General features: G+C 42.8%; 2 protein-coding genes across 2 annotated transcripts; one reads left to right on the plus strand and one right to left on the minus strand.

Annotated features, from left to right (window-relative positions):
• The first annotated feature begins 10 nt into the window (after positions 1-10).
• Positions 11-11,350, plus strand: PEX3 (peroxisomal biogenesis factor 3). The gene is made up of 12 exons (XM_081186317.1): positions 11-144; positions 2,860-2,991; positions 4,186-4,267; positions 4,813-4,856; positions 5,979-6,103; positions 6,876-6,942; positions 7,041-7,095; positions 7,203-7,371; positions 7,625-7,695; positions 8,261-8,383; positions 9,503-9,599; positions 10,279-11,350. Exons 1-12 carry the CDS (start codon positions 72-74, stop codon positions 10,360-10,362), a joined length of 1,122 nt encoding a protein of 373 aa, XP_081042443.1. The 5' UTR covers positions 11-71; the 3' UTR covers positions 10,363-11,350.
• Positions 10,276-19,710, minus strand: FUCA2 (alpha-L-fucosidase 2). Its single transcript, XM_081186313.1, has 7 exons — positions 19,418-19,710; positions 18,085-18,272; positions 16,824-17,163; positions 15,339-15,549; positions 14,517-14,707; positions 14,037-14,145; positions 10,276-13,237 (listed from the first exon to the last, which is right to left on the minus strand). Exons 1-7 carry the CDS (start codon positions 19,648-19,650, stop codon positions 13,097-13,099), a joined length of 1,413 nt encoding a protein of 470 aa, XP_081042439.1. The 5' UTR covers positions 19,651-19,710; the 3' UTR covers positions 10,276-13,096.
• Positions 19,711-20,923: the final 1,213 nt, after the last annotated feature.

Genomic DNA, 20,923 nt, shown 5'->3' on the forward strand with positions numbered 1-20,923 from the left:
CTGGAGGCTTTGCGGCGGCTGCGCTACGGGGAAGAGGCAGCGCCGAGCCCTTGCTTTCCGCGGACGCCGGGATGCTGCTGGCCGTGTGGGGCTTCCTCAAGCGCCACAAAAAGAAATGCTTCTTCCTGGGCGCCTTCGTGGGCGGTAAGTGAGAAGACCCCTCCCTTCGCCTTCCGCTCGCGTGTCCTTCTCGGTCTCCGCGTAGCCCTCCTTAGCCCTTCCCGAGGAAGGGGGCCTTTGGCTGGCTTTGCTTCTCACCCAGTGCCGCATTTACGTATAAGCTAAACAAGCTATAGCTTAGGGCCCCACAAAAAAATAAAGAAAAAAAAAACCTGGGTGTAAATTTCCAAAATACTGTATAAGGTAAAACCTACATACAGCAACAGAGGCGAATGGCTTTAGATACCTATTAGGTCCAGAAATAGCCTATAGCATATATTCAACACAAAAAAACAGCGGCAATTTGTTGTTGACAAAGGACGGCTGGAAATATAAAGGGCCCCTTTATCTTCAGTAGCTTAGGGCCTCATCAAACCTAAATCCAGCCCTGTTCTCTCCCCCATACGCTCCGCCTCCCCCCATGCACACACACACCTGCTGCCTTGTTCCCTGAGATTCCTCTCCCCCCCAAATCTCCCAGCAGTAAGCCCTACTGTTTTTAGTGGGGCTTACTCCCAGGTAAGCGTGGCTACCTGCCCAGGCAATTATAGCACTGGATGTCGGTGTGCAGTTCCTTATCTTTTTGAGTTCAGGTGCGGTCAAAGGCCTGGAAACGATGCCTTATGAGGAACGGCTAAGGGAGCTGGGCATGTTTAGCCTGGAGAAGAGGAGGTTAAGGGGTGATATGATAGCCATGTTCAAATATATAAAAGGATGTCACATAGAGGAGGGAGAAAGGTTGTTTTCTGCTGCTCCAGAGAAGCGGACACGGAGCAATGGATCCAAACTACAAGAAAGAAGATTCCACCTAGACATTAGGAAGAACTTCCTGACAGTAAGAGCTGTTGGACAGTGGAATTTGCTGCCAAGGAGTGTGGTGGAGTCTCCTACTTTGGAGGTCTTTAAGCAGAGGCTTGACAACCATATGTCAGGAGTGCTCTGATGGTGTTTCCTGCTTGGCAGGGGGGTGGACTCGATGGCCCTTGTGGTCTCTTCCAACTCTATGATTCTATGATTCTATGATTCAGTTACAACACCAACAAACCTGCTAGGCAGGCCAGCTCCAGCATTCCTGTGTATTGTAAGGCAGGGGCTGAAGTCAAGAGAGGGCCACTTGCTCCTGCTCTATGGTGGCCACACACCTTCTCTCCCAGGTTGCGGCTCCTGCTGTTTCTCCCTCCTTGTGCCTTTATTTCAGCTGATCTCTTGTGTCTTTTAGCCAGAATCCGGTGTGTCATCCCTCCTTTTTCCTGGCTTGAAAAGTAGTCCCCCACCCCGCAAGAAAAACTTTTTTTAAGCTCAAAATTGCTGAAGGTGCTCGAGTTCAGGCCTGTTCCTTATTCACTCGTTTCAGATTATAACTTGTCTTAATCTTTCCTAACAAGTGCATGTATAGACTCATTCCTTCTTTTCAGATCAAAGTCTTTCTTTTTGCACAATCATAACCAGCTCTTGCAGATACTTGCTCCCCACCCCCACCCCTGATTTGTTTTTTGCTCTGTACTAGTTGGAAAACACTTACCCCTTTATTGTGCTTTTCTGGACATACACATTTCATGTGCTGATATCTTGTATTCTACATCATTAGAAGTTTATATTTCAAAATAGGGGAGTATGTGGCAGTAGCAGCCATAGCTTCATAACTTACATTTGAAACTGCTATACAGTGGTGCCTCGCGAAAGGTTTTTTCGTTTTCGAGTTGCTTCGCAAGACGAATTTCCCTATGGGCTTGCTTCGCAAAACGAAGCTTGCCCCGCAAGCTCCGGGGATAGCGGGGAAGCGCAGCGCGTCTTCCCCGCTGTCCCCGGACCTCTTTTGAAGCAAGGGGCGGCGGGGAGAAGATTGCTTCTCCCCGTTGCCAGCCCCGCAATCTCCGGGGACAGAGGGGAAGGCGCGCGCGCCTTCCCCTCTCTCCCCGGACCCCTTTTGAACCAAGGGGCGGCAACGGGGAGAAGCGATCTTCTCCCCTCCGCCCCTTGCTTCAAAAGAGGGGACTGAGGGGAAGGCGCGCGCCTTCCCCTCTCTCCCCGGACCCCTTTTGAACCAAGGGGCGGCAACGGGGAGAAGCGATCTTTTCCCCTCCGCCCCTTGCTTCAAAAGAGGGGACAGAGCGGCACTTCCCCTCTGTCCCCGGACGGTCTCCATAGGAACGCATTGGTTGATTTTCAATGCATTCCTATGGGAAACCGTGCTTCGCAAGATGAAAAACTCGCAAGAAGAAAAAACTTGCGGAACGAATTAATTTCGTCTTGCGAGGCACCACTGTATATTCATTTGCCATGAATTAGGCTTTTCTCATCTCAGTATTCATCACTACTTAACCATGGGACTCTATTTCCATTATCAGTTTGCTAAAAGTACTACTTGAATAATTTGTATAGTCAACTTTTTTATCTGATTGTGTGAAACTATTACCAATAATTTTCTATCACAATCCATTGTAGGTCATTTTTGCCTGAGAAAGGGAAGACAGTCTGGAAATTAAGAACAGTTTTATTTAGCACATATGCTGTTTCGGTGATCCTATACTGTGATGGGATCCAGCCTTACTTATGATCATTTAATCTAAATGTGAGAACTTGTTCTGGGTAACATTTTTACAATTTCTACTGAAATCAAGAGAAAAATATATTCTAAAGCAGAAGAAACTGTTTGGTTTTAAGCCCTAAATTATGCCTCTTCTAAAATACCTTTAATAGGAGTTTACATACTTGGAAAATATGGACAGAAAAAAATGAAAGAAATCCAGGAAAGAGAAGCTGCAGAATACATTGCACAAGCACGAAGACAGTATCATTTTGAAAGTAACCAGAGGACTTGCAACATGACAGGTAAAGCAACAGCAGTCTTGGAATCAATTCAGGTTATACCATGGCTTTTGCTAACTAAAGTGCACGTCACTTGCCTATTGTTGGTTCCTGTTTTCTCAGCACATATTAATTACCATAGTTTCTGATGCCAATTTGACAACTGATCACTGAACCATGATTTGTCATGCCAAATCATAGTTAAACTTCCTTAACTATGGTTTGGTGTGCTGCCTAAACTGAAGTGGTCTTTTTGATTGAGGTAATATAAACAGAATCACATAGTAGTTAGGGTCAAAAGAATTGCATGTCTAGCTTCGCATTTCCAGGGGGACTTGTGTTTTGTTACCAGCAGCCCCTTAAGTTGCATGGCAAACTACATTTAAAACTCATGAAGGACCATCTGTAGCCTAAGGTAAGTTTGACTTTTATAGCTAATTTTATTTTTCTGCACATTTTATGGACTGTTCTTATCCTGTGCATCTGTGTTAAACTCCTATTTTTAAAAGCAATCATATCCATACTGAGCTTCCTTTATTCTAAAAGACTGAGATCATTTAATCTCTATTCATAAAATTAGTTCTCTGATTGCAAAAGTGCTCTTTGCACTTTGGCTTTGAATTCCTCCTTTTTGAACAGGGGTAACTAAAGCTGGAAACAATAATATTAAAGGTGTCATTGTGCATACTTCCAGTTCGTGCTTTTTTTGAAAAACAAAAACAAATGATCCTTATATTTATTTCCCCAAGACCAAGAGTTGGATTCAGACTTGCAGTTCTATGAACGGAACAGCTTCCCCTGTTGATGGAAGGTTCTGAGATCCAGCAGATGCTTGGCTGGAGAGAGAAGGGGGCGCCATTTTAGTCTATTCTCCCTATTAGTTCACCACTTCCTGTGCTGTTCAGGAAGGAGTCCCACCCCTCTAAGGCAGTTTCCCATGAGCTGCTATAGCAAGTGTGGAAAATCTTTAACTCTTCAGATGTTGCTAAACTACAATTTGCATAAGCCTCAGCAAACATGGCCAATGACCAGGGGTGTGGGAGTTGTAAACCACTGACATTTGGTGGACTAAATGTTCCTCACAGGTGTGCTAGAGGGAGGAGGAAGTATCAAAAAACACATACACATGTGATCAAACCAATTACTAAATAAATGATTTGTTTTATGAGATTCTATGTACGCTGGTTATGTTCCTAATCATATGCTTTTTGTTAATAGTCCTGTCAATGCTTCCAACATTAAGGGATGCTTTGATGTATCAACTGAATTCTGAGAGCCTCACTTCACTGCTGAAGAATAGGTAAGTGTGATCTGTTGATTTGGTTTGAATGCCTATTCTTTATATTTGGGCTATAAGTGGAATGTGCATATGTAACTATCATGTAGGAAAATTATTCCCTGCAACCTGAATCTGTGGACTGTGAAAACCTTTAAAGTTATTTTATTCTGATAGAGAAATATAAGAATTAAAACCATGTAGCACATTTTGTATCTAATATGCATTAGTGGGGAAATGATACTAAAAAGTATTTATAATGTATTTCTATGAAACACATAAAGGAAGTCTAAAGCAAATTCCAGTGTGTTTCAGTTAGTTTGAAAAATGCTTGTTGAAATATTATTTGCAAAGGCCAGTTAGGGTTACATTTGTAAATTTCTTCAGAGCCTCAAATCCCCAGGCTTAGTTATTTATATCTTCATTTTCCTCTAAGCATTTCCTCCCAAGCAGTTTCAATGCTTGTTCATGCCTATATTAAAGTGAAAATTGAATTTTCACTTTAATATAGACAGAAATTGAGCTTTCTTTCTACCATTTTCAATGTTTCCAATTTTGTGTTTTTTTAGACCAGCCAACAAATTAGAAATATGGGAAGATTTGAAGATTATAAGTAAGTTGAAAGGAGTAATTATGCTCATGATCCAGTGAGCCTCTTTTTATGTATGCACATAGCAGATCTTCTGGTTTTTCTTCAAAATGCAACTCTGGTCCAACTCCAGTGCACATTACAATCTGTAAGCAGAACTATCAGATATGTGCTTCTTCAGAAGCAAGTGCCATTCTGTTCAATGAAGTTTACTACGAGCTTATTATGCATAGGATTGTAGCCTTACAGAGCATTCCTGTCCCCACCCCAATGGCTGCAGATGGTTTGTCAGGATGGTATGTACTTGCCTCTCTACTGACCTTCATTGCCAGAGGTAGGCAGCGGGGAAAGGCTCTGCTTTGGCAGAGGCCTCAGCTTTGCCTAGCCATGCACTGAGCAAGTAGTTCCCAACCTTTTTGATATGGCAATACCCAAGCCCAAACTTACATGGCATAGTGACCCATCAGTTTATTGTCACATGAATTTTTGACCTTCTCAAGTGTTAAAATTTGGAAATTGAACCTTTCTAACACAAGTGTTAATGCAGCATTATAGCATGCCAACAAAACAAAAAGTTGTAAGATAAAGGATTACAAGCAATACTTATTTAGGGTTTGCTTACAAAGCCCATGACCCACTTATACAGGTTTTGTGAGCCACTGGTTGGGAAACGCTGCACTAATCTTTCACCTGTGGTAGCCAGCAGAAAGCTCTAAAGTGGGGCACCTGCAGATTGGGATCAATGGGACCCAACCCCCCCCCTTGAGATATTTAGCTACACCAGGCTGGAGCTGATGTAGTGAAAATAATCTGTTCCACACTTTCCCAACCCCTTGTTTGGATTGCTTTGCCATGTTCTTGCAAGTGTAAGTAATAGGCTTGTAAAGTTTGTCCTTGTTTGAGCTCATTGCATCTTAAGCTCTTGATTACCCAGAAGAAACACCTTTTTGAAGAAGACACGAAATACAGATAGCCCCTCTAAATAAGCTCTAGAAAGTTATGTTTTCTGCACATAAAACCAGAACGGTAAACACTTACTCTATCCCATATATACAATATTTATTACTCTGCATTACTTTAGATGACATGCTGATTATTAGCTGTCCACTCTTTTTCATTTAGCATCATTCCTTTTTCTGTTTAAAGGTTTTACAAGAAGCATTGTAGCTGTATATAGCACATGTATGCTTGTAGTTCTTCTACGAGTACAGTTAAATATTATTGGTGGATACATCTACCTGGATAATGCAGCAGTTTGCAAAAACGGCACAGTAAGTACATTCTTTGAGCAGTATATCAGTGATTGAAAATTTCAGTAAGGGTGGCTATAATATGTAGAATCCAGTACATAGTATTAGACTTACGGAAATCCAATGGACGTTAATTAATATGCCGAGGATGAAATCCAACATCACAAGTGAAATTTTTGCTTGCATGACAGGACTGCTCCTTCCTCTCCTCTCCCTGCACCCTCCCAAATGCAGAGGGGGGAGAAGAATGAGAGATTCTGTTGCACATGTGCAAGGCCATTCTGCTAGCAGATGAGGCACGACTGGATATCATCCTCAATTTATGAGTATTGGAAGATTGGACTAATTTACAAAGTGAATGATGCTAAAGAGCAGAGGTGATGCTTCTTGAATTCCTTTTTTTGGAAACTCTCTGGCCCTCATAATTGGGGGTGGATTCATCCATTTTGTTGGTGTTGAATAAGTTGACAGCGCAGCAAAAGGGAAATAAATTTGGTGTTCCATGCTTGTGTGGTTGTTCCCAATGTTAGCTCTTATTTATAACGAGAGAGGATCTATAAGGCTTTTAAAAAAGAGAGATTTGAATTGTTCTGTCCTCTGTTGTTCTGTGTTTAAAGATGGCTGAGGCTGTTAAGATCCAGGGTATCTTGAGAGTGATGCCAGCAGCAGGAAAGCACAGAGAAGGCACGGGGAGGGAAATTCTGCATCCTGACTGGTTGTACAGACACATGGAGGATAAACACACTGTTCCATAAAGTAACAGAAACATTACAGAATGTTTTTCTCCTTATAGACACCTCTAGCTCCCCCTGAAGTCCAACAGCAATATTTATCAAGTATTCAGCACCTTCTAGGAGATGGTATGATATCTGTAAACCTCTTCCTACATAGTGCCAATATTTTCAAAGTTTGAACAAATGGGTAGCTAGTCTTCAGTAACTTTTTCCTTCTGCCTTAGGTTTGACTGAATTAATTACTGTGGTTAAAAAAGCTGTGCAGGATGCATTTGGGAGGTAAAAAAATGGCTTTAAAAAAAAGTTTTCATGTGTATTTTTAAAGTAATTCATTGGGATGCATTCAATTGATGTGACAAATAATGTTTAACTTCTTCCCCTTTCAGTGTTTCTCTCAAACATGCTCTGTCTCTCTTGGATTTGGACCAGAAGCTACAAGAAATTAGAAAGGTGATAGAACAACCTGGAGATGGGTCATCATCTGAAGACACTGGGTCCCAGTCTCTGCTGTGTCATTACATGATGCCAGATGAAGAGAATCCATTAGCTACCCAGGTATTTTCATAGTATTGTGAGCAGGGAACCAAACCAAACCTGAAGTTGTTGGGGGCGGGACAGTGATTGGCTCTAGGTTTTTAAAAAAAGGAGCAGAATTTAAACTTGAAACTCAAATCTTTTAGTTTGCTTCCATCTGAACCAGAACCAGACCTTTCTGAACAAAAAAGGTTCAACATAAATAAAGGAATCCTGTACATTCACTTGGAGCACTATCCAAGTTGCTTTTATGCTCTGTTGTTTGTCTTTCTAGGCCAGTGGACTTACAGAAGGAGATGTGGCTACTATTAAATTACTTAATGAGACAAGAGACATGTTGGACAGGTATGCAGCAAATGTTATCTTTGGTAACTTAGGCTAAATAAATTTGGAAAGGAAAATAGGAAACTGATTTTTTTATCAGAGTAGAGAAATTGAGGGTGATTTTGCATAACGAAGTATCTTATTTATTTTTATTTTTAAAAAAACCTTTCTCAAATGCTTTGATTCTCCACTTCCCTTGTCCCTGTTTGAGCAAACCACAGTTTGCTGTTTTATCCAAACTGAGAAAATATAGCTTGTCTCTAAACTTGGGGTTGAAACTAATTTTAATTACTGGCAAAGACACAAACTTTGCTTCATAGAGATGAGGGTGGGGAGTGAATTGGAGCAAGAAGAGCAGAGGAAGAACAAATAGGCCTCCAGTAAATTCTTCCAGGCCCAGCCAGAGAGGCCTGGAGGTGCCTGAAATGTCCCATTTCTAGTTTAGTGTTATGTTTTATCTAGCCTCATATCCCCATCAGCAAAGTATCACTTTTATTTAAATTACATTTTAAATATGTTTTCCAAAATACGTTGGCATGTAGAGAGGGATTTATATATCTATTATTATTTGATTGATTTATTCCAGTCCAGATTTCAATAGAGTTTTGAGTTCATGCTTAAATAGAGGGTTCAGTCGATTATTGGACAACATGGCAGAATTCTTCAGACCCACCGAACAGGACTTATGCCATAGTAGTTCCATGAACAGGTAAACATCTTTAAACATATAAATGCTTTTCAATGTAGAAGAATCGTAAGTATAGTCAGAGTTTTACTTACTATTTCACTATTATCAGGTTCTCCAAAAAATAGTTGAGGTTTCACCAAGATCACATAGCAATCCTGCCAGATGGATCAGTTTTAAGCTGATTTTTTAACAAAAACAATGTCTCAGCATAGTTTGGACTGTGCTCTTCTTTCAGCAAAATGTGTTAACCCTTTGTTTAATTATGAGTAATTAGCCTTAAAATAAGATGGATCTGCTGTCTAGCAAGATTGAATACTCAGACTCCATTAAGTTAATTTTCTTTTCAAATTCTTTTTATTTAAAGTTCCTCTCCACTTCCTGAAAAACACACTGCACAAACATCCTCATGGGAGACACTTGTTTTAGCAAACATAAAGAAAGCCATTTTGAAAAGAGAAGTAAAAGAAGGCAGAATGCTTCCTTGTAATCAGGTGCAGTGTTGGCACTTTTGAATGGAAGTGGGAGACAAACTCTGCTCCCCCACACCCTGAATCTTCATGCCGGCCATCAAATAAACCAACATGCATTGGCCAGTCAGGTGACCACCACACATAGGAGCCAAGAGACTCCCATTCAGAAATGCAGCTACTATATAGCACCATATGGCTCAGTTGGTTAGAGCATGGTGCTGATAGCGCCCAGGTAGCAGGTTCGATCCCCGTATGGGACAGCTGCATATTCCTGCATTGCAGGGAGTTAGACTAGATGATCCTCAGGGTCCCTTCCAACTCTTAAGATTTTATGAATCTATGCCACCTACCCACAATGTCTAATCTGGACCAGGTGCCAGGCAGGGAGGGTGGCTGAATGAGTGTGTGTAGGCTGGAGAGCCTGTGCAACTGGATAGGGGTTGTGTGCTGCCTGCTCCAAACTGACAGGCTGTGAGTGGTAGCATGCGATGGGCTGGTGAAGGGCCCTTTTTTGCTTCTGGGGCTCAGTCAGTCCCCAACCTGGCTGAGCTTTCCCCTGGGCGGGTATTATGTGTTTACTATTCTTCTGAATCTGTTTATTACAAAAGTAGCTAACAAGACAGACATTTATGTTGTGTAATCACATCTCTTTCCCCACCTCCACCTCCAGTCTTTCCAGTGTCAGTCTTCCTTTAGCCAAGATAATTCCAATAATAAATGGGCAGATTCATTCAGTCTGCAGTGAAACACCTAGCCATTTTGTTCAGGTAAGAAGACCTTTTCCTCTTTCTTTCTTTCTTTCTTTCTTTCTTTCTTTGGCTTAGTCTGTTATTTAATAGCTTTTCTGCACTTAGTTTTCAGGGTGTCTTATAAACAAAATTAAACAGTACAAATGGGGAGAAATCCAATTAAAATAATTTCACACCCAAAATATGAAAATGTAGACCTGTCAGCCTGCTTTGTATTGTTACCATTAGTATATTTTTAAGCCTTTAAAAGTGCACTAAGCTCTGTACCAACAGTAAACTAGACTTGTTGCTGTCATAATGTCTCACATCTTATTAATCAAAATATGAAGAAATGTATAGTTCAGGTATGCACATTTTACACTGCATAAACACAAGAAGTGAGACTGCCAGGATGACACATTTTATTCTGAGTGGAAGAAATAGAATCCATCCCCCTTTTTGGTTAGGCTTCCATGTTGGTTATGGCTGCGGCAAAAGCCGTTTTAGTGTCAGTGGTAGATGATCCACATATGTAAGATAGAACATTTCCCTCTTAACAGTTTTGGACTTCTCAGCCTCTAACAGTGCATGAAGTAACATGCCAAGCAATTCTGTTAACCAGGCTTGAAGTGTTAACGGGGGGTTACTTGCTGATATTACGCATCTGCTTGTGTTAAAAAAGAGTGCTGTGTCTGCTACATGAACATTCTCTTTCCAGGACCTCCTAATGATGGAACAAGTGAAAGATTTTGCTGCTAATGTGTATGAAGCTTTCAGTACCCCTCAACAACTAGAGAAATGAACTGCACAGCGGGGTGTACATATGATCCGTAGGGCCCAGTCCTGTGAATACTTCATTTGATGATGAATCTTTTCAGAATGGTACAAGATTATTAATCCCTGCAAAAAGAAAATCCAACACCTGGGTTTTATACTGATAGAGCTCACCAGACTTAAGTAAATTCAAGGGGGAAGTATCATTACACTGCAAGCCTTTGTGTTGAAGCAGTCTCAGTTACAAATCACTTGTTTACAAAAGACAGTGCAAAAAATAATAATCTGCCTACAGTAACTCCTTTCCCCACCCCATAAGAAGTACATCTGGCTTCAAAAGTGTGCAGGCAATGTCAGGCTTCTGTCTCTCTTGACCCAGTGGGGAGGTGGTTATCTTTCCCCAGTCTCCCCTCAACCCAGAGACAGTGGTTGACCTATGAAATGAGTTCACAGATTGGCTGCAGCAGGTAACACATTAAGAATAGGGGCGGGGGAGAGAACCACCCCCACTGTACTCAGCACCTCTTCTCTTGGTGGCAGGGGAAGATCAGGAGTAGCTCGTCTCAGCACCAATCAGCTGTGAAGCAGGGTAGAACATGTCCTACGTGCCCTTCCCCTATGGCAGTTGTAAGCCATGAGAGGTTTCACTCAAAAGCTGATCATACCGTCTACCACTATGAAAAGGGGAGATGCAATCAAGCTTCCCTTACTCCCAGCTGTCTCTTCAACTTCTTACCTGCTAGCCTGAGTGAGTCTATAAGAATGTGAGAACAGGAGTAGGGTATGTGGCCTTCTGTGCTTTAGGCTGATGGTTCCAAATGCATATTTTTAGAACACGGTTATCTTCTGAACAACACAATGCTAAGTGCTTACTCTACTGTTTCAGATTCAGAGTAGATGGTTCCTAGAAAATATGTTTATGCTGTTTGTAAATGGCTCCTGCTGTATACATTCATTTGTAAATATTTTTAATTGGAATATCTGTTAAATATCTGACAATAAATTATTTTGACAAAGATTATGTGTGGTAACTTGCTACATGCTAAGCTCGCCGTTCAGTGATGTATTTGTGCAATTTTGAACTGTAGGGGGCGGGTATGGATGCAATGCTTTATTTTTTGTATATAAAAAAAATCAGTTGTAACTTCAGCACAAAAAGAAGCATTAAACATATTAGTAGTCTTGCTGTAGCTATACCTGCTTCTTCTGTAGCAAATTTATTCTATTAGATTCTACTTTATATATTTAAGAAGGTCCCCTAGCAGCTTACAAAAGTTTCTAAAAAAAAAAAATGCAGTCAAATACAGTAATCACATTGCATTCAAGTAGAACCAGGATTATTTAGGCTGTATTTCTTGTCCGTGTCCTTTTCCTTCTCTGGTTTTGTAGCAGGAAACAGTTCCCACCAAGCTTCTTTTGAGGCAAAGGAGTGGGACCGAGCAGCTAGAACTTGCCCATCCCATAACGAAAGCAAATATACAGTACATTCACACAGAGAAAAAAGAGTTTGGTTGTAAATCAACAAGGCAACTGGACTTCAACATTGATTTCTCCTTATAGAACCTCAGCTGCTTTATTAAAGTGTTTCATGAAGATTACAATTACACAAATTTTTAAATTCGCAATAATTTCCTTTTTTTCAAGTCACAAACTGCAAGATACTCAAAGAGGCAATAGCTTTAGAATCTTACCTGTCTGATACTTAAGTAACTGAACATACATGTATCAAAATTTAAGAAGTATATAATTGTAGGCCATTTCTCACTAATCAGAACTATGACCCAAGTCCTAATATGTAATTTTATATTCAAGGAAAGTGTGATGGGGTAATATTGAGGTAGGTTATAGGACTGAGGAAACTCTAGCACCCAACTCCAGCAAAATGGAATCAAATATTACTGAAACCAATGGAAGAAGTTGAAATTCACAGCTACTTACCACTTACCCCTACTGAAAACAATCCTAAACACTTAACTTGAGCATATTTCATTGAACATAGTAGGACTGTTGCATAGACAATGGTAGGATTGTATTGTTTGTCATACTTGATTTACAGTCAAATGCAGTGTACAACATTTCAGTTTTAGAATGCCTCAACCCTTTTTGTCCATAGTTATTTGAGCACCAATTCTAACATTAGGCATGGCGGACTCCCCCGCCGCCCTTGGTTGCTTTTTAAAGCCAAAATACTTTTCTTTTTTAAGACACATAATAACTTTTCTGTTTAGTCTGTCTTTTGTGAGCCTCATAAGATTGCTCTTCCCAAGGTCCAAAATCTTGAGCGGTTTTGCCTGACTGGTCTATGTCCTTAAACTCTAGTAATCCCTCTTGCTTGTGTGGCTGCAGGATAGAGAGCGGGGTGTAAGTGAAAAAACTAGCCTACTGTACAACGTAAAATTCACTTTAATTGCTCTGCTCACTTTTGCCTCTGGCTCAGCTCTGCACTGGCATTTGGTCCCTAGGTTACCCCAAAGGAAATGTGTCCCTGGGACTCAAAATAGTTCATCGCTTCACTCTGCAGTTTACTTGCACTTCCTGCCTAGTTGTGGTAGATTCTGTCTAATTTCATAGGTCCTCTTATCAAAAACTGAAGGTGGAACAAGATCAGTGCATGAATCTTCCTATAGATTATTTCTGTTTCAGATATATATCCCCTGTCACCTCAGAAGTAAGTCATGGTGAGTGAGCTCTGATTGTTCACCAAAATAATAATAATAACAAAAGAATCAGTCATAATAACCAAAAGTGAAGGATGTCTGTTGCTAATAGACATTAGTCAGCTGCAGAGTCCAGCCCCACTGATACGGAAATATAGTGAATGGCAATTGAGGTGCGACTACCATCATTCCCTTTTCCCCCATGGAAACCCATGGCAATGGTTCTTCATATCCAATCAGCTTAACCTGAAACAGAAAAGCTTTTATTAAATGGTAGAAGCCATTCAAAGAGATGCTGACTCTCTTAAGATCTTGCGCTTAAAAGTCTCTGTCTCTCCAGATGAGAATAGCCATAGTCTGGAATTAATGGGTGTTAAACAACAACATGACAAACCTTGACAGCATCTTAAAAAGTAGAGACAGCACCTTGCCAACAAAGGTCAGTATAGTAAAAGCTATGGTTTTCCCAGTAGTGATGTATGGAAGTGAGAGCTGGACCATAAAGAAGGCTGATTGCCGAAGAATTGATGCTTTTGAATTATGGTGCTGGAGGAGACTCTTGAGAGTCCCATGGACGGCAAGAAGATCAAACCTATCCATTCTTAAGGAAATCAGCCCTGAGTGCTCACTGGAAGGACAGATCGTGAAGCTGAGGCTCCAATACTTTGGCCACCTCATGAGAAGAGAAGACTCCCTGGAAAAGACCCTAATGTTGGGAAAGATGGAGGGCACAAGGAGAAGGGGACGACAGAGGATGAGATGGTTGGATAGTGTTCTCGAAGCTACCAGCATGAATTTGACCAAACTGCAGGAGGCAGTGGAAGACAGAAGTGCCTGGCGTGCTCTGGTCCATGGGGTCACGAAAAGTCGGACACGACTAAACAACACAAAACAACAACATTGACCAGCCTTGTAAACTAATCTGTTAGGGATGTTATATGCAGATGATCTTGCTTTGCTGGAGTGCATTTCATGTTCTTTCTAGTCCTCAAATTCTTCAAGAGAAATTGTACAGAAGTCATAAAAATAGGCAAATATTTCTTACCTCTGTCTTTCCAGTAACGCCTTTTGGTTCCCCAAGCATCAGAGTTCCTGAAGATGGCCAGTTAAGGAAAATGGCATACAGAATGTCTTCTTTTGGCTTGAATGTATACCTAGTAGGAGTTAACAAACAGCAGCATTTTGAGGGAGGATTTGCTCTCGCCCATTGCATAATTTCAATCTAGATTGCACCCTTCCTTAAATGCTATTCTCAACAGAAGGAGAGCTCCCATTGATACCAATGGAACTTTCTTCCTGGGGTTAACAGCAGCTGCAGCAAAGGCTCAAGAGCAAAGTGTTAAAAGTCTCACTGCACAAATACCACAGTCCTGATTCAGTTCTCCCTGATTCAGTAGCATCATACCTTGCTTGTGAAGGGTGTCAAATGAGGGGGAAGTGAAATATAGCCAATATAGTGGAACAATAGCAAAAGTAAACTTAACGTTGGTACAATACTTCCTGCATTTTTGCTTCACAGACTTACCATACACCTGGTGTGGCACTGTCATTCTGAGCTCTCCAAGGTTTAGTGCTGAAAATGGCTTCCCCGTTGAGGGCCAGCCACGACCCCATTTGCTTCAAGCGCTCCTCAAAAATAACAGGAATGCGGCCATCGTGGGTGGGCCCGATGTTCAACAAGAGATTTCCTCCACATGACACTGTTTCTACAAGTTGCTGAAATTATATAGGGAGAGGAGCAATGAAAAGCCACACTGGGTTTGGCATTTCCAACATAGCTGCCCAGCGTTTGAGATGGCAAATTTATATCAGTTGATAAGCCTAAATTCATGCTTCTGTTACAACACTGTCAGTACCTTCCTGTAGGTTCAAAGAGAGTTTAACTCATGGATGGGGAAACTGTGGCCCTTCAGATGATGTTGGACTCCAAATCCTATCAGCCCCAGCTAACACATCCGGTTGCCAGGGTTGATGGGAGCTGTAGTTCAACAACATCTAGAGGGAGACAAGTCCCCCAACCCTTGTCTAGCTGTTCAACTGGAAGTGCTCCTTCTAGGAATCAACATGGGCGTTTCATTAGTGGGCTCCTTAGTACCTTTTTTGTGGCTGCTAGCCCTTTAAAATGAGAAACAACTCTTGCACGATTATGTATCTATCCATCCCACCCTTCCTCCCAAAGGAGCCCAGGATCCGCAATAATTTTTTTAAAACATTCTAAAACATTTTAAATTATTCTAAAGAAAGTTACAATTATCAACATTGTTTCATCTAGTGAACTCAGGGTTGCCAGGAAGGGCAAGGAAAGAATGCAAGAATTGACAGCCCCAGATTCTTTATCTGGTTTTACCTTTACAAGCTCTTCAATAGTTAGGTAGTCACTCAACTGTGCATTCCTCCGGTATCCCCAGGAATTTTTGTCTATTGTCATACAGTTTTCCCACTTATGGGTCAAAAGGTGTCCTGGGTTGTAACGATCGGCACACGTGTAATAGCCACCATGTTTACAAATGCAGTCAGCTCCCCAGCGATCATTTGTTACAACCGTGTCCCGAACAGGGCTGGGGAGGGGGAGAATATGTTGTTCAGATACAGTGCTTTATTTTAACAGGAAGCTCAGTAGATTCCATATAAGCAGTTTACTATTCTCGAATGCTTCCTAATAGGTAGGACTTAAAAACAACAAGTGATTCAGTGGTACACTCTCTGTGCATTTTCTTCTAAATCAAATATTTTAACCTAGGTGATTGTGCACTTCTGGATGTTTAAAAACAGCTAACACTTGTGGATACTATACAAAACCACAACCTCATCGTTGCTGCTCTAGCATGCTGCACTTGTGGGGATTCTACATGTATTCGAAAGTATTTTCTAACTTAGAAATGCCAGTTTCTTTAAAAAGCCAATCCACTTCAAGCACCAAGACTTTTGCACTAGTTCCACTACTGGAACTTTGCTTGAAATGCTTAAGCAACATTTTCAATTCATTTTCTAAGCAACTTGGGGCCTTCCTCTACATCTGCCACTGGACAAACACATCCCTCCTGCAACTCATTGGAAATGTGACTTCCAACAACATATGAACAATCAGTGGAAAATCAGAACAGTGGAGAATGTGTCAGACTGAGTTGCATTTAGACCAGTCCTCACCAACCTTGAGTTTCCACAAGTTGTTGCAGATTGTATGGGCTGCTGTCCAAGAACATCTGAGGGCTCAAGGTTAAGGAAGGCTGGTTTACTTCAGCCTTTGCTGAACTGGTGTCCTCCAGATGTTTCAGCCTACCATACTTCGTGACCACCCTGGCTGGCTTTAGTCCATAACATCTGAAGGCCATAAGGTTGAATGAGGCTGGTTTAGACAAATGCTTCCAGCAGAACTGGGTCAAATATCATCAAGTCTTCAAGTATTTGAAATGAAGAAGTCAGGGCACTGGGTTATAAATGTCACTAACCTACTGAAGAAAAAACTGCACTTGTCCAGGACTCCTAAGCTGTGTAACTGCAGGTCAGAAATCACAGGCACCTGCAATGAGAGCCACATTCCAAAACCACAAGGAACTAGTATGAGGTACCCCATTCTCTCTCAATATCTTATTTAGGTAAGTAAATTAGAATTTGTTATCATGAAATGACTAATCAACAGTGAAATCCTGCACATGTTCACTCAGAAGTAAGTTTAGTGGCACTTACTCCTAAGAACCTGTTTGTAAATGCATCAGCCTGGAGCAATGAGTTGCATGAAATGCCATTAAAAAGCTGTTGGGAAACAAGTTTTCTGCAATTATCAATATTGAATGCATTATTTCAAGGGCAGGGAGTAGGGAAATGGACGCACCTGTCATTATAAAGCCAAGCTAGGAAGCCAGTGCTGTTCCAATAAGTGTCTGGGGCATGCCCATCTCCATCTGACCACAGAATCTCTGGGTGGTACTTGTTCACAATCTCATACAGCTCTGGGAGTGACTTGGCACTTGGGAACTGGTTTTTTAGGAACCCTCTAGAGGCATCATCAAGGAAAAGAGGATTGAACCATTCGAAGAGCGAGTGATAGAGTCCAAAGTGTAAGACGGTTCTATTTCTAATGGATGATGCTAATTCAGCCACAATGTCCCGTTTGGGTCCAACATCAACAGCATTCCAATTCCAAGAATATTTAGATCCCCACAATGTAAAACCTAGGAAACGAATGGTAGGATTAATAGAATAATTGTAAATATATCGTGCACCTTTATTTTGCATTCTTGTTTAACCTAATGCTTCTGAACCTGTTGCTGGAAGCCTCAGAAGGGAAGAGTGGTCTTGTACTCAGCTCCTGCTTGCAGGTTTCAAACAGACATCTGGTTGGCCACTGTGAGAACAGGATGCTGGACCAGATGGGTTATTGACCTGATCCAGCTGGCTCTTACGTTCTTTAACTAAAGCATGCTCTGAATTAAATTAGCTGTTTATGGAGCATAGTCCGCCAGCCCTTGCTCTGGGAATAGAGAGCCAAGTGGGAGGCCGGGCAGGTAGGCAGGTGCTACACTGGCCTTTCTTGTGCTTGCTGTGTGCAATGCCTGCCTGGGAGCTGAGTGCCCAGTGCCGAAGGAGAGCCTTTCCACTGTGCAGGCCCAGTGGCGCTCGCTGCTGCCACTGCTGCCTCCCAAGGCAAGGTGCTGGTCTCACATTCACCTTGGGCCAGTCTTCGTTGGGCTGCTAAGGCTGGGGGAATCCTCTTCCCAGGCCCCTGTTGGGCGGTGTGAGGACACACCTCTCTTTGGGACAGCTCAAAGACCCGGGAAGGTGGTTACTGCTGCTCAGAGGACTCCCAAGAAGAGAGCAGGCTGAGGGAACACTCCAAAAGGGAGGGTGTTCGAAAATGGGCGAGGGACTCACAGCTCTGAAGGCAAGGGGTGACGAAACTGAGCTTCTGAGGCTTGGGGAGTGTTTCCCCACGGGGGAGCTGCAGAAAGAATGTAGTTGGGCAAGGGAACCATGGACTCAAAATGGCTGAAAACCTGTATCTCAGCAGCTGAATGATTAAGCCCCACCCAGGCTTTTTGTCTGCTGAAACAAACAAAACAACTGAGATCAGAAAGAAATACATTCAAGTTTACCTTCATGGTGCTTTGAAGTCAAGACAACATATTTGGCACCTGACGCTTTCAAAATGTCTGCCCACTGGTTGGCATCAAAAAACTCTGCTGTAAACAAAGGGCCAAAATCTTCGTAACTGAAACCAGGAGGATAGTTGCTCTTCATAAAGTTTACATAGGGATCTCTCTTTTCTTTCTGCCAATACCACCTACAAAGGAAGCAAACAAGCCCATTGTATCTGCACACAAAGGTAGAAGCATTCAGAAGTTCCCAAATAAAGATTCAAACATGTTCTGGAGTATAGTCCAGCAGCTGTCCTGATCATGGGGCTTTTAGGAAACACAAGAAGCTGCTTTGTACCAAATCAACATGTTTCATTATTAGTGATCAATGTATAAGTTCCTGGTTTAAGAATTGGTTTAAACAATTAGGAAGAAGAAAAAAGAAAGGAAAAAGGGGTGAGTGATGAGTGGGGTGGTTATGCTTCTATTATTCTACTTAAAGCCTATTCTCATATTATTTATGCCACACATGTGAATGGAGTGAAGAAAAATCAACTGCACATCCTAATCATGATAAGCTTTGCTTTGTCGATGGACATAAAGTCCAAACCAATATAAGCCACTTGTGTGAAAATGCTCCTTGCCCTGGACCTTGTTTGCAGCTTTAGAACTCAGGTCACTTCTCATACAGCCTGTTCATTGTGCACTCATCTCCATTTATTGAGAAAACGTTTGTAGGGAGACTACACATCTTCTGGTGTCCATTGAGCAATCTCTCTGATTTGCTTACGTGGAGGTTATGCGATGTCACTCTGGGCAATTGTTTAGCTGCTCCTAAAATTCAGTTCATTAGTGGAGGTGCAGGATTTCCCAAGGGTTCATCCTTAGAGCCCCCTCACTTACATGAATACATGAAGCAGTAGCTTTCACTGAATAGCTAGAGCCCACCCACTTTAGAGCTAAAATGGCAGGGCTTCCGAGTTAAGTTTTGTATCATTCGTCCCTCTCTAGCACGCGGCTGAGTCCGAGGATCACAGCGGACCCACCAGAGGCAGCATAGGAGCCAACCCCTAGGGGCCAAGATAACTTTGGGCTCCCCAATAAAATATTTGAGGGGCCAGCCCCCCCGACCCCCCGCAGATTGATGGGCATTGCCATTCAAATGGTGTGCGTGCATTATGTCTTGTGATCCATTATGCGGGGCGAGGCTGCCCTGCCCCCCTCCAATATTTTATTCCAGTTGGTGCCCCAGGGAGGCAGCCACCCTCCTTGACATTTCCCACCCCGGAGGGAATCGGCCGGCACGATGCTCTCGGGAAGAAGAGGGGCGGGCAGGGTCAAAGAGCCTCACCAAAACCACTCGCTGCCGAAGCTTGGCACCGAGAAGACGCCCCAGTGGATAAAAATGCCGAACTTGACTTCGTCAAACCAGGCGGGGAGCGGCCGGGAGTCCAGCGACTCCCACGTGGGGTCGTAGCGAGCAGCATCTCCGGGAGAGGGAAGCTGCAAGCAGAGCAGGAGCAGCAGGAGCCCTAGAGGAGCCGCTGGGGAGCGAAGGATGGAGGAGCGCGCCGGCGGAGACATCAGGCAGCAGCAGCAGCAGCCCCTTGGCTCAGGTCCTCCTTTCCTTTCTCCGCCTCGTCTTCACGGGACTCCGGTCAGCTGACCAAGCAGCAGCCGCCGGGGAGACGAAGCAGGGCTGCTTCCGCTTCTTGCGAGGTCTGGATCTTTTTCATTTGTTTTCTCGTCTTCCGGCAGACCAAAATAGTGACTCGCCTTTGGCCGAGTTTGCTTTCCGCGCTGGCCTCCAAACAGGAAGTCGTTTCTGGGAGATGCGTCCTGAGATCGGGTCGAGCTTCTAACCTCTCAAATCAGTGGGGCTACCTGCCGCAAGGAAAACAAAAATTGGGGAGCGTTTGCCAGCCTTTATTGCGAGCATCGACTGTGGTTGAGCAGGCACAGAAGTCCGCAAAGCATCAGAAGCTACACACACACACACACACACACACACACACACACACACACACACAGCGCCGAGATCAGCAGGCCCTTCTCAGTGGCAACGCAGCTCCACTGCTCACGACCTTGGACAGCTCCAGAATGATAACCATCTGCTGTGGTTGTGTCGTGAGGTCATTCCTTCCCCCTCCAACGACCTGCCAGTGGTCTTCTCAACCACCTGGATCAAGTCACAGAGAAAGGACGTCAACTCCCAACACCTCATCAAACAGTTCTGCCAAGTCACAGCAAACAGACCCATGGCGTCTCATTGCCGCGGACCAAGGAGGTGCCACGTAGACCACACATGGAAGAAGGTGCCACCTTCCCAGAGCCACCACCAGAGCCAGGTTCGAGGCAGCAGCCACCTTCTGCAACAACTGGCATGACTGCACTGCACCCATGCCCATAGATAGGGCAACACAATTTCTGGGCTTGGTATACTGTGCACTGATTTGGCCCTTTGGTGCAGTTGCCAGATAAGACACACATCTGCATGCGCTTCTTTATGTCTTGGGCAAATTTGTGCACACTTTTGCAGGAGAGGGTGGAGTGCCCCAAAATAAATCAGGGGTTGCATACAAGTCATAAGATGTCCAGCAGACAAAATATCAACAAGTGAAGCTTTCCCCATAATTGTAGTTCCATACTAGAAGAGAATTGCTTTGTTTGATATCTGCCTGCCACATAGCTGATAAAGGCACCACAGCCCCACTCTCCTCCAGTGTCAACCCTAAAGAGTGCAACAAATGCAAGTTTCTGCTTGATGATAGCTCAGTTGGTTAGAGTATGGTGCAAATAAAAGATATATATATATATTTTAAAAGATATTTATTAAAGTTTCAACATATTACAAAAA

Source organism: Podarcis bocagei (assembly GCF_964188305.1).
Source record: "Podarcis bocagei genome assembly, chromosome: 3".
NCBI lineage: Eukaryota > Metazoa > Chordata > Lepidosauria > Squamata > Lacertidae > Podarcis > Podarcis bocagei.

Coding starts and splice junctions, on each gene's coding strand:
- PEX3 (XM_081186317.1), top strand. CDS start 72: ATGCTGCTGGCCGTGTGGGGCTTCCTCAAGCGCCACAAAAAGAAATGC. Junction 4,268..4,812: donor ACTTCACTGCTGAAGAATAG/GTAAGTGTGATC, acceptor GTGTTTTTTTAG/ACCAGCCAACAAATTAGAAA. Junction 8,384..9,502: donor CATAGTAGTTCCATGAACAG/GTAAACATCTTT, acceptor CTCCACCTCCAG/TCTTTCCAGTGTCAGTCTTC.
- FUCA2 (XM_081186313.1), bottom strand. CDS start 19,650: ATGTCTCCGCCGGCGCGCTCCTCCATCCTTCGCTCCCCAGCGGCTCCT. Junction 17,164..18,084: donor GACTTCAAAGCACCATGAAG/GTAAACTTGAAT, acceptor TTCGTTTCCTAG/GTTTTACATTGTGGGGATCT. Junction 13,238..14,036: donor GCGTTACTGGAAAGACAGAG/GTAAGAAATATT, acceptor TTTCTGTTTCAG/GTTAAGCTGATTGGATATGA.